This window comes from Danio aesculapii, chromosome 18 (genome assembly GCF_903798145.1).
Source record: "Danio aesculapii chromosome 18, fDanAes4.1, whole genome shotgun sequence".
NCBI classification, from domain to species: Eukaryota; Metazoa; Chordata; class Actinopteri; order Cypriniformes; family Danionidae; genus Danio; species Danio aesculapii.
In genome coordinates, this window is record NC_079452.1 from 47,576,904 (window position 1) to 47,591,919 (window position 15,016).

Consider the following 15,016-nt stretch of genomic DNA (forward strand, 5'->3'; position numbering starts at 1 on the left):
CATTAATAAAGTTCTGAAAAATCTGTCATGATTATTTTAAACATTGGTTAAAAAATAGTTTCTCTTCAGAGCACAAAAGTGGCAAGGTCAGCAAGACTTTTTAAAGATTGATATATCTTACTGTTAAAGATAATGATAAAGATAATTCTGAAAGATAATGATTGAAAGATAAGGATACTCCAGTAATGAATGCATTACAATCACCGAAAAATATGCATATTTAAAATGTGCTGTAATAGGGATTTTATATCCTGATAACTTAAAATAATGCATTTTAATCAAATAAGTGCACCTTAGTGAGAAGAAGAGACTTTGGTCAACTTTAAAATATCTTGCAAACCTCAATCTTTTTTTGAACAATAGATTATAAAATCAGCAAATGTTAATTAAATGACAATACTAGTAGCAAATGGAATTATTATTATTATTATTATTATTATTATTATTATTATTATTATTATTATTATTATAGTAATAGAAATATTCTATTACTATTACCTTCATGAAGTATTTTGATCATATAAGTGCACCTTGATGAGCAGTAGAGACTTTTATACACTTTCCAAGTCTTGCTGACCTCAAACTGCAAATATTAATCAAATTCTAATATTAGCATTATAAAGAGAGAGGAACTCTCTGATATTAATTTGCATCGCTCTAATAAACCATCCCAAAGTAAACAGTAATTCAAAAAAGAAGTTCAGGGTAGTCGAACAAAAGGCTGTGACCAGTTTGCTATCATTTATATTTTCCAAATGTACCTAAAAAAATCACATGGGTCAGAATGTACTCCTCCATATTGAGCTGTGTTTTAGACATCCAGTGTCAGATAGTAAAATTGATAGTCTTTAAATCAACCCTGCAGAAGGATTTAAGGGTGTAACTATTGATAATGTTTGCTGTGTTCAGGCTGTGTGTGATTTATCTGTATCCACGTGTCTCTCGCAGGCTCATTCCATTGCTGTTAGTCAGAGTGCTGGAGGTCTGGAAGGGGCTCAGATCACTCACAGTTTGGCTCTGGCATATTCCTCCACTTCAGAGCCTCAACACAATGGTGACCCAATGCTTTCACAATAATCTTGCTGCTCTGGGAGTTTATTACACTCTGAGCAATATTATTACATTTGGAAATATGAACTGTCTTATAGATTACTTAGATTGGATCTAACATTTGAAGTTGGTCATTAGCTATGTTTTCATTCAAAGTTGTGAGTTTATTTTATGTGCAAAATTAAAATTTTGCATTAAAACTTTTGCTAACAAAACATTTTATGTGTTTAAAAGAACAAAAAAGCATTACTTTCAGGAAAACTAGCATGATACAGCAGGAAAAATAATTATTGAACATGTCACCATTTTTCTCTGAAAACTGATTGTTGTGTTGCTGTGTTGTTGACTTGAAATTTTCCCCTGGTGTTGGTAACAATCAAAGAAATCCATATATGCAAAGAAAACAAATCTAATTAGTTTACGAATTGAGTGATGCACAATAAAATGAAATGACGCAGGGAAAAGGTATTGAACACATGAAGAAAGGGAGGTGTAGAAAGGCAGTAAAAGCCCAGACAGCAGTTGAAATCTCTCAGTAGTTCTTCAGCAACCCTCTGCCCTTCCTCATTGTAAATTAATATCCGCTGCTTATAACATCTACCATAGCAGGATGATGAAGTTGAAACCAGGGTGGACATTTCAGCAAGACAATGATCCAAAACACAGCCAAGGAAACTTAAATGCTTTCAGAGAAAGAAAATCAAGCTGTGGAATGGCCCAGCCAATCACCTGATTTGAATCCAATATAAAATACAAATTAAAGATCAGATCTCTTTGTTGGAGTCTGTAAAAACTCACACTTGAGCAATTCATGTGACTTCATCCTCCATATGAGAGGCATATTTAAGCTGCCATCACCAAATAAGCCTTTTATATAAAGTATTCTAATCCTTTCAGTACTTTTTTACTTGTGTCATTTCATTGTTATTACACAGAACAAATTTTTCAGATTTTTTTTTTTTTGGTTTGTTTTATTTTTATGTTTGTATTGTTTAGGTTTTTACCAAAATCTGGTTCAATTCCACGTCAACAGCTGCTAAGTCCCCTAAGTCCCGGGAAAAAAACATGACATGTTCAATACTTATTTCCCCACTGTATATGAATATTAAAAATTATTGTTCTGCAAAAAGCAGCTTTTTAAAAAAAAAAAAAGTTTATAAATAGTTGTATATAAGATTATACTAAACAAAATTAAGGCTGGTTCTATGAGGTGTAGGCTATTGGCCTTATTCCGCATTGGAAGTTTGCTCATGCTTGTGATTGTTTCAGAATTTCTGATTTCAGTCGCCTATGGAAAAAATTGCTAGGACTAATAAACGGCAGAAAATGGTTTGACCACTTGCTCTACATAAAAAGTTTAATATTATAAAAAGAAAATATCAGTTTGCAGCATAATGAGCTGTTTTAAACATCTAAAAATCAATGGAAGTGAATGAAACCAGAAGTCTCGAGCCAAAAAGGTTCCAATGACTATGCCCGCTAATAATTTACTGTCTTACTCGACACTAAAAAAACACAAAAATTGCATAACACATACTTAAAATATCTAAGTAAGACTTTTATTTTTACTTACAGTCATTTAAGTTACTTATTTCCCAATACTGCTCAATAGTCTGCAGATGTTTATTATGCACATTTTTACAATTTATGTGAATCTGTGCATGTGTTTTTTATGCAATGTCCTAAAATGCTAATTAAAATCGGTGGATGGAAGCATACTGTAGCTAATGGAGTGGTTGTACAGTAAACAAGTGTTTAGCAGGCAGTACACAAGCAGAGCCTTTGTGTTACCTGTCCTGCATAACAAGTACACCAGTAGAGCTAAAGGTGACCTTCGGCTAATCAAATAGAAAACTTGACAGTATTGGAGTGGCTCTTCAACAGAAAGTGGACGCCTCGTATGAATACTACATTGCTGTCATTATGTGCATCTCCTTTTTTTCCTCTTTCAGTAGATTCAGCAGCACTGTATTTTGAAGAGAGTATAAGTGCATATAAAAGTGCACTTGGCCCACAGGACAAACTCACACTGTCTGCTCAAGACGACTTCAGTCATTTCCTCCTACTCACAGGACAACACGAGGTCAGCTTCAATTCGTCTCTGTGATCTGTGAACATGGAACATATGTGTTTTGTATTTGAACTATATAAAGCATGTACTAGTCAAATTACAGTATATTACGTAAAGACAGTCCCCATCAATATACTGGGGCATCAGGACCCACACAGACCAAAGGTTGAGTGCCCCCTGTTGGTCTCAATAACACCACTTCCGGCAGCAACCCAGCTTTCCCATGTGGTCTCCCATCCAGGTACTGACCGCAGTGCTGCTTAGCTTCAGTTGGCGACCATGTGAGAGTTGCAGAGAGCGAGCTGCCAGCTGTAAATAAATTGAATTCAATTCGTCAAATTTAACAGTAACGATAAAAATAATGTAATGAGAGCAATTGTGTCGTAATGACTAGGAGTCAGGCTTGTAATCCAAAGGTTGTAGGTTCAATTCACAATACCATCAGGAATCAATAGGGGACGTGAATAAATGGTTCTCTCTCATCTTTGATACCCAATTGAGGTGCCTTTTTAGCAGGGCACCTAATCCCTAATTGCTTCCCTGGTGCTGGAAACAATAGCTGCTCATTGTGTGGGTGGGTGTGTGTGTGTATTCTCATTCCTCACTCATAATGTGCGTGTGTGCACTTGGATGTGTCAAATACAGATGACCAATTTTCAGATATGGGTAAAACCATACTTGACAATACTCACCTGACTTCACTTCTAATGATGAGCATTCCTAATATGTTTTCTCTTTTTCCTGCTGTTCAAACTAATTTTTTGAAATCAGCTGAATCAACACAATTCTTGAGATTTTATTGGGGACGAATTGATTGTTTTATATTTAATCGCCTTAAATTTTTACATTAACTTAATTGATCTGTATTGGGACAATATTAGGGATGTCCCAATAAGGTTTTTTTGCCCTCGAGTCTGAATCAGAGTCATTTGATTTTGAGTATTCACCGAGATCGAAACCCGATCGGATACTTCTATAATACACAGAAAAAGAATAAAGAAGAGCGAAGAAACAGATCCAGGATGTTCCTTATTTTTTATTTAATTCAACTTATTTTAACATTCAACAACTCTGTGAGCACTTCTGTGAGGTAGCTTGAACAATTAAGTAATAAATAACTTTTTCCCTTTTGGACTTCAGTGCAACAGTGAATAAAAAAAATATTATATAAAAACAAAGAGCTCCTCAACTTAAAATACCCGGTAGGCACTCCCAAGTTTACATATCTCACAGTTTGCTATGGCAATGTTGTCTACATCAAATTTATAATACCTTCAGACAGCAGACATCGCGATTTTCGCTTCAAGCCGCTTCCATGTTCAACTTTGCCAGCATTTAACCTGCAACAAAGTGATGTCATACCGCATGCGTTGCTGTCTCTGTGTGAAGTCAAGAAAGAGGTATAAACTATAGATGTGTTAAAAAAATAATGAGAATATATATATATATATATATATATATTCGAGTCCTGATTGGGAGGTAACGTTCGATTCCAATCGAGTCTACAACCGTGTGATTAGGCCCAATTTCCAATCACATGATCGGATCTGGACATCCCTAGGCAATATGAAAGAACTGTGTGGAATCCTGCATTTTTTACAGTGTGAAACTGAAATATAACTGTTCTTTACATTGATAATAGTAAAAACATATTTATTAATTACTCTTTAGAATCTTGTAGGATGTTTTTTTGTAGAATAATTTTTGTGGTGGTTATGGCCTTAAAGTTTCAACTACTGATTTTTTTACAGTCGCATGTTGGTACTGTATGTGTTTGTAAGTCTAAGTGAGTCCTTGTCTCACATGTTGTGCATAAAATTAACTGGATCTGCACTTCAAATTTCTAAACATACTATAATATGGACATGCTAATTCTATTTTTGAATACAATTTAGGATGGACAGTTTAAATTGGGACGCAGTCTTTGTAAGCAGTTTTGGTGTATTTACTGTGTTTTTAGAGATGTGCTGAGCTCCAGAGAGAGTCTCTGTCCCTGAAGAAAAGCACGTTTGGTGAGCTCAGCGCAGAGGTGGCAGAAACGCTGCAGCTGATTGGTGGAGTGGAGATGACACAGGGTCACATGAGACACGCCCACCGGACACTCAAGAAGGTGAATCAAATCATCATTCTGTTGTATTCATATCCTCTCATACATATTCATAAGATCCTAATAAAACATTTCTATCTGCAGTCTAATAAGTTTGAGATTAAATAAGAATTGCTCTATTGAAACTGTTGGCCATGAATTTCAATGAATCATTCATGCGTTTTACATTTATAAGATTTTTCTTTGTTTGAAAAGTCATAGTTAAAGCAGACCTCTCACTGGTAACATTGTAATATGTAAACTTCCTTCTTACACTGTCCTAAACAGATGCTGAAAAGGGCAATTTTTGTCCTAACAATTTTTTTTAAAAGATTGTTTTGATTGTGCCTAATTACTTAATATTAGTGAGACACGAGTTTGAATATACTTTCCTGTGAACTTTATTGTCATACTGATACCAATGAAGCATAATAATAACAACAACAGATCCTGTAAAGGTAAAGAAAGTAAATGTAAAGTAAAATGTAAATACTGTCAATCTAATGTGATCAAAAATTAAATGTTGCATGATGGCATCAGTCTCTCAGTATTGACTTTTAATAATGTTCAAATGGTTTAATACATTTTAATTAGATTATTTGCAATGTTTACAGACCCCTAAATATGATCTTCTCTGTGCAAGGGAGAAAATGCAAAAGGCATTAGTATGGTTTTGTGCACATTGTGGTTTATGCTCAATAATCCTATGAAAATGTCATATAAGGAATTGGTCTGAAAATTATTTGGTGAACTTATTTTAGTTTAATTAGTATGAATAATTATTTATTTTATTATTGTTAATGAATAATAATAATTTAATTAGTATGAATGTTTATTTTAATCAATTTATTTATTTGAATCAAATATTGGATTATTTTATTATATATCTTATTTTATTATATAATTATTGGATTATTTTATTATATTTTGTATTGTTTGATAATTTTAATCCAGTTTTTATGTATTTGTTTATTTCTTTTTATTAATATTTGTTTAATTATATACCTTATACAGTGTTCTTATACAGTGCTCAGCATATATGAGTAAACCCCCACAAATCTTATTTTAAATTAATCAGTACTGAAGCCAAATCTGGAGCTAATATGTCAAAACAGTTTACAATAGTGGTTTAAAAATGAGTAGCCCTTATTAGTATAAGTATTATGAAGGCTAGTAAAATTAGTATTCATATGTTGTGGAAAAATATCAAATAACTTTTTTAAAATGGCAAAAATCAAGTTTAAAAATCAAATGTATAAAATTTTGTTGAAATGTTGTGGTGTGTAATTGTTTTTTGCAATATTTTGCATGAATTTAATTGCATTATCTTTCCATTTCTAAAGATTTTCTGTGAGTAAAATATTATTTTAATAAATATTTCTGTTTAATAAATCTGTTTTGTTCAAATGCACCAATATATATAACACATGTTCACTGAGAAATGGATATAAATATTCATTTTCAAAATCAATATATTCTGAGCACTGTACATTTATTTATGTTCTCTCCCTGAATTAAATAAGACTCTGAATTAAATAAGAAACTATTACATTGTGACAGATCCCACCCACATGCTGTTCTGATTGGCTGTGATTTTTTTTTATTTTGCTATTTCTTGTATATAACTTGTCACATCTAGTGTGGACAGACAAATTGCTTATCTCTGTAATCTTACCGCATCAAGTGTGGTTAGGAGACATTGTTTCCCTTTTCATTTCTTTTTCGGTTTGTCACTATATAGACCAAAACATCTGTCGCTACTTCCCTTTCATTGTGACTATAAACATAAAAAACAGATTTGCTGAATTTGATCTATAATGTGTTCTGGCTTTATAAAATTGAATTCATCTAATATGGTTAATTTAGTTTGTTTCAACAAGATCCTTCAACACAAGTTTGTGCAGCCGCAGTCTCCACTGAACAGCTATTTTGACCAAAGTCTCAGAGGACTTTATGTTTACAGTGCTGTGCTCTAATCCTGGAGTGTAGCATGAATGATATTTCCACTGCTCTTCCTGATATAAACCCATCCAAAGAATAACATTGTGTTCTGAGTCCTTCTGGATAAAGGCGGCTATTTTCATGGCCATTGGAGTATTGCAGAATGCTATTAAAAGGGCACTGAACGACCTTCCACTAGACCTTTGAGAAGTCTCTTAAAGGGACAGTTCACCCAAAATAGAAAACGATTACTGACACTCAAATGGTTCCAAACCACTTGAGTTTTGAGTTTAGTTTTTCTGTTAAACACAAAAGAACACATTTTGAAGTTAAAGAAGAAAATTCTGTAGATATACACTGCTTAAAATATGAAGGGAACACTTAAAAAACACAATATAACTCCAAGTGTTCCCTTTATTTTTTTGAGCAGTATATAATAGCCATAGACTTTAATAGTAAAAACATACAATGGAAGGAAATGGCTACAAGTTTCCAACATTCTTTAAAATGTTATTCATTCATTCATTTTCTTTTCGGCTTAGTCCCTTTATTAATCCAGGGTCGCCACAGCGGAATGAACCGCCAAATTATCTAGCACGTTTTAAATTAGCTTGGATTGAACCAGCGATTCTTTGCATGGGAGTCGGTTTCTCTAACAAGGAGGCTAAAGACCATGGCCTCTACCGTCTGTTGCTAGAGCATTTTTTTTTAGGTCAGAAGAGTGAGGTTTATCTGCATAGCATTTTGCTAGCTGCCCTCCGTTACACTCACCCCCCCTAAACCTCACTCCCATCTCCGACAAGCCGCCACGTGTAACTTACCAATCCTACTGCACCGAACCCGCGTTGAGCTGGGATCGAACCAATTCTTTACTTGGGAGTCGGTTGCTCTAACAAGGAGTCGAAAGACCATGACCTCTAGCGTCTGTCGCTAGAGCCTTTTTTGAGGTCAGAAGAGTGAGGTTTACCTGCACAGCACTTCGCTAGCTGGACTCCGTTACACTCACCGTCCTAAACCTCACTCCCATCCCGGACGAGCCCCCATGTGTAACCCACCGGTCCTACTGCATCCAACCCGTCTTGAGCTTTAACAAGGATTCTGAAGACCATGACCTCTAGCATTTGTCGCTAGAGCCTTTTTTGAGGTCAGAAGAGTGAGGTTTACCTGCATAGCACTTCGCTAGCTGGCCTCCATTACGCTCACCCCCCCTAAACCTCACTCCCATCCCGGACGAGCCCCCACATGCAACTTACCGGTCCTATTAGATCCAATCCGCGCTGAGCTGGGATCAAACTGGTGATTCTTTGCATGGGAGTTGGTTGTTGTAACAAGGAGGCTAAAGACCTTGACCTCTAGTGTATAGCTACATTAAAATATTTTCTTTTGTGTTCAGCAGGAAAAAAGAAACCCAAACAGGTTTGAAAAGAGACCTAATTTTCATTTTTGTGTGAACTATCCCTTTAACTTACATAACATCATAGGTGTATGGCATCGCTCTGTTGTTTTTGCATTGTTTGTTTTGGTAACTTGAATATAAAAAGCGTGACTATTTTTGCACTGGACGGTGTTATTCTCTGTCCCTCGATGTTCTGCTCCAGGAGTCTAAGCACACCCCGCTTATTTATTCTCATCCATGTCATCTGATGCAGTAAGATGTAAAACATTATCCATTTCACTTCCCCTCCGACGTCTCCAGTGTGTTCTAAATATGCAAGTGGCTTTTAGTTTATTTAGATATGGTCAAAGCCCACCCCCCAGTATGAGATAACACCATGATGTTGATTTCTGGAAACCTGTCTCCGCTTGTCGGTAAATGAGCACTGTTGCTATGTTTTGTTTGTTGTGGTATCGAAGGGCTCGGTTTCTGGGATTGTGAATCAGTGGTCTCCTGCTCTGCTAACCTTTCCCCGTCACCTCTGACAGATACCAGCAGCTCATATCATATCATGTTCTTCCTCCTCCTGCAATCATGAAAGCAGCTGCTCCAGAGCAACACACTCCCAGTTTAGACCTGGGCCTAAAGCCAGGGGTTTTGTGGTTAAAACTGCAACAGGAATTAAAAATTGTGACATTTTATACTTGTTTTAAATTAGTATCATGCAGTCTTAAGATGCATTAGCTGCTTTTTATAAAAACGCACACACTTTTGAGAGACTGTGACTGTTTTCCTGTTGAAGCGGGCCCCATTACATCATTTCTGCCTGTGGAAAGTGATGAAAACATGGAGTTTTTTCAGTCATGAAGGAAACATTGAACACTACTTTCCTTTGTTCCTTTGTCTTTTACTTTTGGAAGGACTGCTGTCATGTCGTCATCTTGAGTGTTTTTCTTTCAAAGCGTTGCTGTTGTTGTTTTGAAGAGTCATCGAGTGAATGAGTTGGGGTTTATTTGAGGAAATGAAGTGGCTTGGCCAGGTATGCTGTAATATCTGTGTGCCAGAGACACTTCTCTTCTCTACTACTGTATGTCCGTGAAATCAGAGTCAAGCCTGCACTTCACTCAGAACACTATACTTCTAACATTTACAGAAATTAAAGGCACAATATGTGCGATTTGTTTCATTAAGATATTTAAAAACCACTAGAACAGTGTTAATTTGCTGATTGTGTACTATTACAAAGGTTTCAAAGAATGTTCAAATCCAGAGAAATAACAAATACTTTTGAACTTATAATAGCAATTTTAGCTAGTGACAGAGTTTTCTGTGTGTTCATGCAAATGCGCATACACATCTTCGATTTGGTTTTATAAAGAATAAGGAAACACCAAAGACTCTTTAATATGTTGTGAATTTTTCAGACTGCACAGAGCAGCAATATAATCAGTGTTGGGGTGGTTACTTTGGAAATGTAATAGATTACAGATTACAAATGACCCTATTAAAATGTAATAAATAGTGTACCTTTTCGATTACTTTATAAAAGTAAAGTAACTGATTACATCTGATTACTTTTGATTACTTTTAAGTTTCTAATGGATATTTTCAACTAAATAATTTTCAAGCATTTATACCAAGCAGATGTGACCTTACTGTAGCTCTGTTTACTGTTAGAATTTCAAAATCTTTCATCGCTTAATTAAGATTATATTAATTTAATTTTAAAGTAGAGCCACAACAAAACCAGACCTTATAACAAAAAACTGTTTACTGTTACAAAACCAAATTTTTATTTGTTGTGCAGAGGAATTTTAGTGGCATTTGCAATAAAACATACATCTAAGCTAAATCAAAGCAACTTTAATCCAAGTCAATCATATCTTAGTGATCAATAAAACTGTCAAAGAAACTTTGAAACTGTCAAAGAACAGAATTGTTCAGTTCAGTTATTTACTGTAAATAGTATGCTGTACCAAACAGAAACAAATTGTAGTATATAACAGCAAAAACAAATGAAATCCAATAATACCAGGTGTTACACATTCAAAATACTATTGTAATTTATTGTAAAGGGAAATATTTAGTAATAAACATTATATTGTATTTATATGTACAACTCTTTATTAATAAATTACACTACATAATGTAGTATCATTAGTAACTAGTATACGTCAGTCTTTACTACACTGAACTATATATAGTGTTATATAAAAAAAACATGAAACTATATATAGTTTAGTGTAGTAAAGGCTAACGTATACTAGTTACTATATATATATATATATATATATATATATATATATATATATATATATATATATATATATATATATATATATATATATATATATATAGCCTAATTGGCGCGACGGTACCGACAAGAGCAAGAAGTGGCAGTAACGCACCAAAACGTTTCGTCGACCACAGAAAAAATAGGAAAAAATAGAAATAGAAATCGTCATTCTCGATATCATATGGATTTACTTTCATCGGCTAAACACCGGCCTCACAGTTCCGTGAATGTCGGTGGCGTCACTTATCCGCGATCAGTAAATGTAGCTTGTGTGGACGTTACTGCTTATACTTGACTAATAAAATAGCTTCGCTAATGAAAAGCTTTTTGATTTATAAAGTAGCAATACTACCGCCATGCTACTGAGAAATGTAGTTAAGCTAGTAGTGTCACTACTTGTAGCGACGCTACTGCCCAACACTGTTAATGTGATAAAATCGCTATGGCCAGATGAGTCTGTTGGAGCCTTACTCTGCCACATACCACCATAATAGTAATAAGTATTGAGTACTTTAGCTCATTCATAAACGTGATTTCTGCAGGAGTCCTGTAGGATGTAATTGACCACAATATCACACTTACGCCTTTATTTGTTATAAATATGTACCCTCTAGCAACAAAAACGACATATTCATATACTGTTTACATACCCTGCCTTTAAATAAAATGTTTTTTATAGCTTAGTTTTAAATTTGCACGCAGTTTTGACTATATCAAGCTCTTTATTGTTCAGAATCATCATTTTAATGATGATTAAAAAAACTTTATTAAAACTTCAGGGAGTCGGTGTATAATTGTTTCAATGTAATAGTCATATAGAATATAGTCACGGCATGGGATATTTCTTTCAGCATGGTTGTTCAAGAAATAAAATGCCACACACTGCTTCAGTTAAAACATTAAAACTATTGAAAAACAGGGTTAGGAGTTGTTGAGCTGATGCCAGAAATGTAAACATGCCAATAAATATCATCATTTACAAATCCTCCACTTTTTTCAAACCTGTCTGAGTTTTTTTTTTTTTTTTTTTTTGAAAACCAGAAGCCACTGACTTCCAAAGGATTTCCCCCCTACTGCATCAAAGTCAATGCTACCAGTTTCCAACATTCTTCAAAATGTCTTCTTTGGTGTTCAAAAGGAGTCAGAAACTTCTAAAGGTTAAACAGTAAACAGTCATTTTTTAGGTATTTAAATATTTGCTTAAATCCAAAGTGTCTTTTTTTGAACCGGCAGTGTGTATTTAAAATCCTTTCAGATGGTGTACAGCATGTGATGTCATGGCTTCCCAGATGTTTTGCCAACCTACCTTATTCTTTTTTTTCTTCAGTGTGTTGATATTCAGAGTCTGCTGTATGGTCCTCAACATAAGAAAACCAAAGCCACTCAAAGAAGCGTGGACATGCTGTCTCAGTGAGTTTCCTTTGCTACACTTTTACACTAGCAGGAAGTCACAGCGCACTCTAAAAATGTGCTTTCAGTGCAATACACACTGACATTTCACCTGGACATAGTGTGTTAGTGGAAGTGGACATAATTTATAGATGAGGCGTTTATTGCTTTATGGTCTTTTTTTCTAGGTCATCAGAGGTCAGTGAGAGACATAAAGCAAGCCGCAGTGAAACAAGGCCTCCGTTCTGTGCAGTGGTTGCATCTGCATCTGAGGTGACATCTAGTATGTCTAACTCATAACAACAGTGACCAGCAGGCTGATCTAATGAATGCGGCATACACTGTCAAGGATGTTTGACCTCGTCCTGTTTTACCCAGGGAAATCTGTGGGCTGGAAAAGAATCAGGCAATATTCCTCGAACAGCACACAAGCTCTGCTGTGTCTTTAATGTGAGTTGCTGAGTCTCAGAGTGGTTGGCAAGGTGACTGTATCTCCACTTCAGAAAATGAGAAATGTCCAGTGGTGATCTAATACACCGTCACAGTGGTTTTCTGCAAACACTCAGAATTGAGCTGAAATCAAAATTTGAAGTTGAAGGGTTTATTTATTGTTTGTATATAAACCAGAGAGCAGACAGTGAGCAAATCCACAGCAAAACAGCACGCAGGACACCTTTTTTGTGAATTTTCATTCTGAAAAACTACATCTGTTATCTGCCAGCCCAAACCAGCATGCTGTAAATCTGTAAATGAGGTTTCACACAGAGTCATAAAACCCTATGCATAGATTATAAGTGCTGAAACACCACCTCGAGAGTTAAGGGATGCAGGTAAACATGACCCTGGTCGATAAGACAGTCTTATTTATTGCATGATTTGTTTTTAAATAGCCCAAAATATACTGTAAAAAAATCATAAGATAGGAATTAAAGATCATATTTCATGAAAATATTTTATAACTGTCTTACTGTAAATATATTAAACCTAATATTTTTGATTGGAAATATACAGTGCATCTGGAAAGTATTCATAGCACTTCACTTATTCCACATTTTTAATGTTACAGCCTTATTCCAAAATGAATTAAATTCATTTCCTCAAATTCTACACACAATACTGTTGCAAATTTATTAAAAATAAAAAACCTCCCAGGGTTGACAGTGCATGTCAAAGCACAAACCAAGCATGAAGACAAAGGAATTGTCTGTAGACCTCCGAGACAGGATTGTCTCGAGGCACAAGGCTGGGGAAGGTTACAGAAAAATTTCTGCTGCTCTGAAAGTTCCAATGAGCACAGTGGCCTCTATCATCTATAAGTGGAAGATGTTTGGAACCACCAGGACTCTTCTTCTACGTTTGGAGAAAACCAGGGACTGCTCATCACCAGGCTAATACCATCCCTACAGTGAAGCATGGTGGTGGCAGCATCGTGCTGTGGGGATGTTTTTGTATATTGCTAAGAACTTAATATGGAAACTTTAACCTTTTCTCAATATATGAACCCCTTAGATAACAGATATTAAAATAGTTGTGTATCGGCCAAAAATTCGTTTAATTTAATGAACCATTCATCACTGGAAAGCTTATTTATTCAGCTACTAGATGATTTAATTAACAAAAATATGGATACTTTTTGTATGGAAATGGTTAAGGATATCAATATTTAATTCATTGGTAACATAACTTATCTGTTAACAGTGCTTCCCAACCTTTTTGTGTTATGTCAAATATTCATCAACACAAACCAGAATAGTTTCTTTTATCTGGTATCATACTAAAGTAAGTGGTTTAATGTTACCACTAAAGTCACTTAAAGAGATCATGAATTGAAAAATAAAAAATATCTTTTGACGTACAAGAGGTTATTATACTGTAAAACATCCTGTTTCAAAACAGTCTACTTCTACATCACTTCCTCTTAAGGCTCGCCCAACCGTTGCCACATGTAGCAGTGGGTGAATATTAACAAGAGAGATGAATATAAGATGTTATGCATTGCCAAGATGCATTTGTGTTTGTCTATTTTATTGCCAATATTTTTTAAACAAGGCCCAGTATGAAGCAGGTTTTTCAGAGAGTCTGAAACTCGTCACTATGTAAGAAACAATGTTTTTTTTATCATGTCTCAGCATTGGCTTGCCTGTTTCAGATTGTTTGTTATGCAGAACATATTTATTACTTATTAACAAAGTGACCCATACCTTATTTTAATATGAAAACAGTTCTCTCCAACATAGGCTCATTCTGAAAACGTAGCCCTATATACATTTCTGGAGATGGTGAATTATGTAGCCAGAGCTCTGTATGGGTGCATTTCATCTTTAAAATGAATGCTACGAGGCGGTAAGATGCCGTTCCTTTTTCTCACTTACCAGTTGACCGCTTACCTCCATATGAACGGCTTTTCTGCTGTTACCAGTTTGTCTGGTAGCTCGACATGTATGTCAGCGGACTTGAGATGCAAAGCGGAGTTGACCATGACAACAGGGTTCGAGTCCGATGAAGAACGGTTCCAAAAAGCAGGTAAGACAAAAACAGAAGCTAAAAATAAAATAAACAAGTAAATAACAGGGTGAGAATGTGGTCAAATCTGAAAACCTGGTAAAAATCAGTGCGCTTTTCTTTTTATGGATTGCTTTTTAAAACACTGCGATTGGGGGTGAGCGGGCCAAGCAGTGCCTTTTAAAACTCTATTGGTTGGGTTCAGGGAAGGAGGAGTGTGGGTCAGTCGATTGCTTAGTCAGTCAGTCAGTCAGTCAGTCAGTCAGTCAGTCATTCAGTGAGTAGACAAGTCGACAGCGGCCTCTG

General features: G+C 35.2%; 1 protein-coding gene across 1 annotated transcript in view; it reads left to right on the top strand.

Annotated features, from left to right (window-relative positions):
- Nucleotides 1-13,086, top strand: part of ttc23 (tetratricopeptide repeat domain 23) — a 28,588-nt gene extending 15,502 nt beyond the window's left edge. Inside the window, exons 7-11 of the mRNA XM_056477839.1 lie at nt 949-1,054; nt 3,003-3,133; nt 5,082-5,231; nt 12,147-12,229; nt 12,397-13,086. Coding sequence (XP_056333814.1) covers nt 949-1,054; nt 3,003-3,133; nt 5,082-5,231; nt 12,147-12,229; nt 12,397-12,508 — 582 coding nt within the window. The 3' untranslated portion in view covers nt 12,509-13,086. The remainder of the gene's footprint in view (nt 1-948; nt 1,055-3,002; nt 3,134-5,081; nt 5,232-12,146; nt 12,230-12,396) is intronic.
- Nucleotides 13,087-15,016: the final 1,930 nt, after the last annotated feature.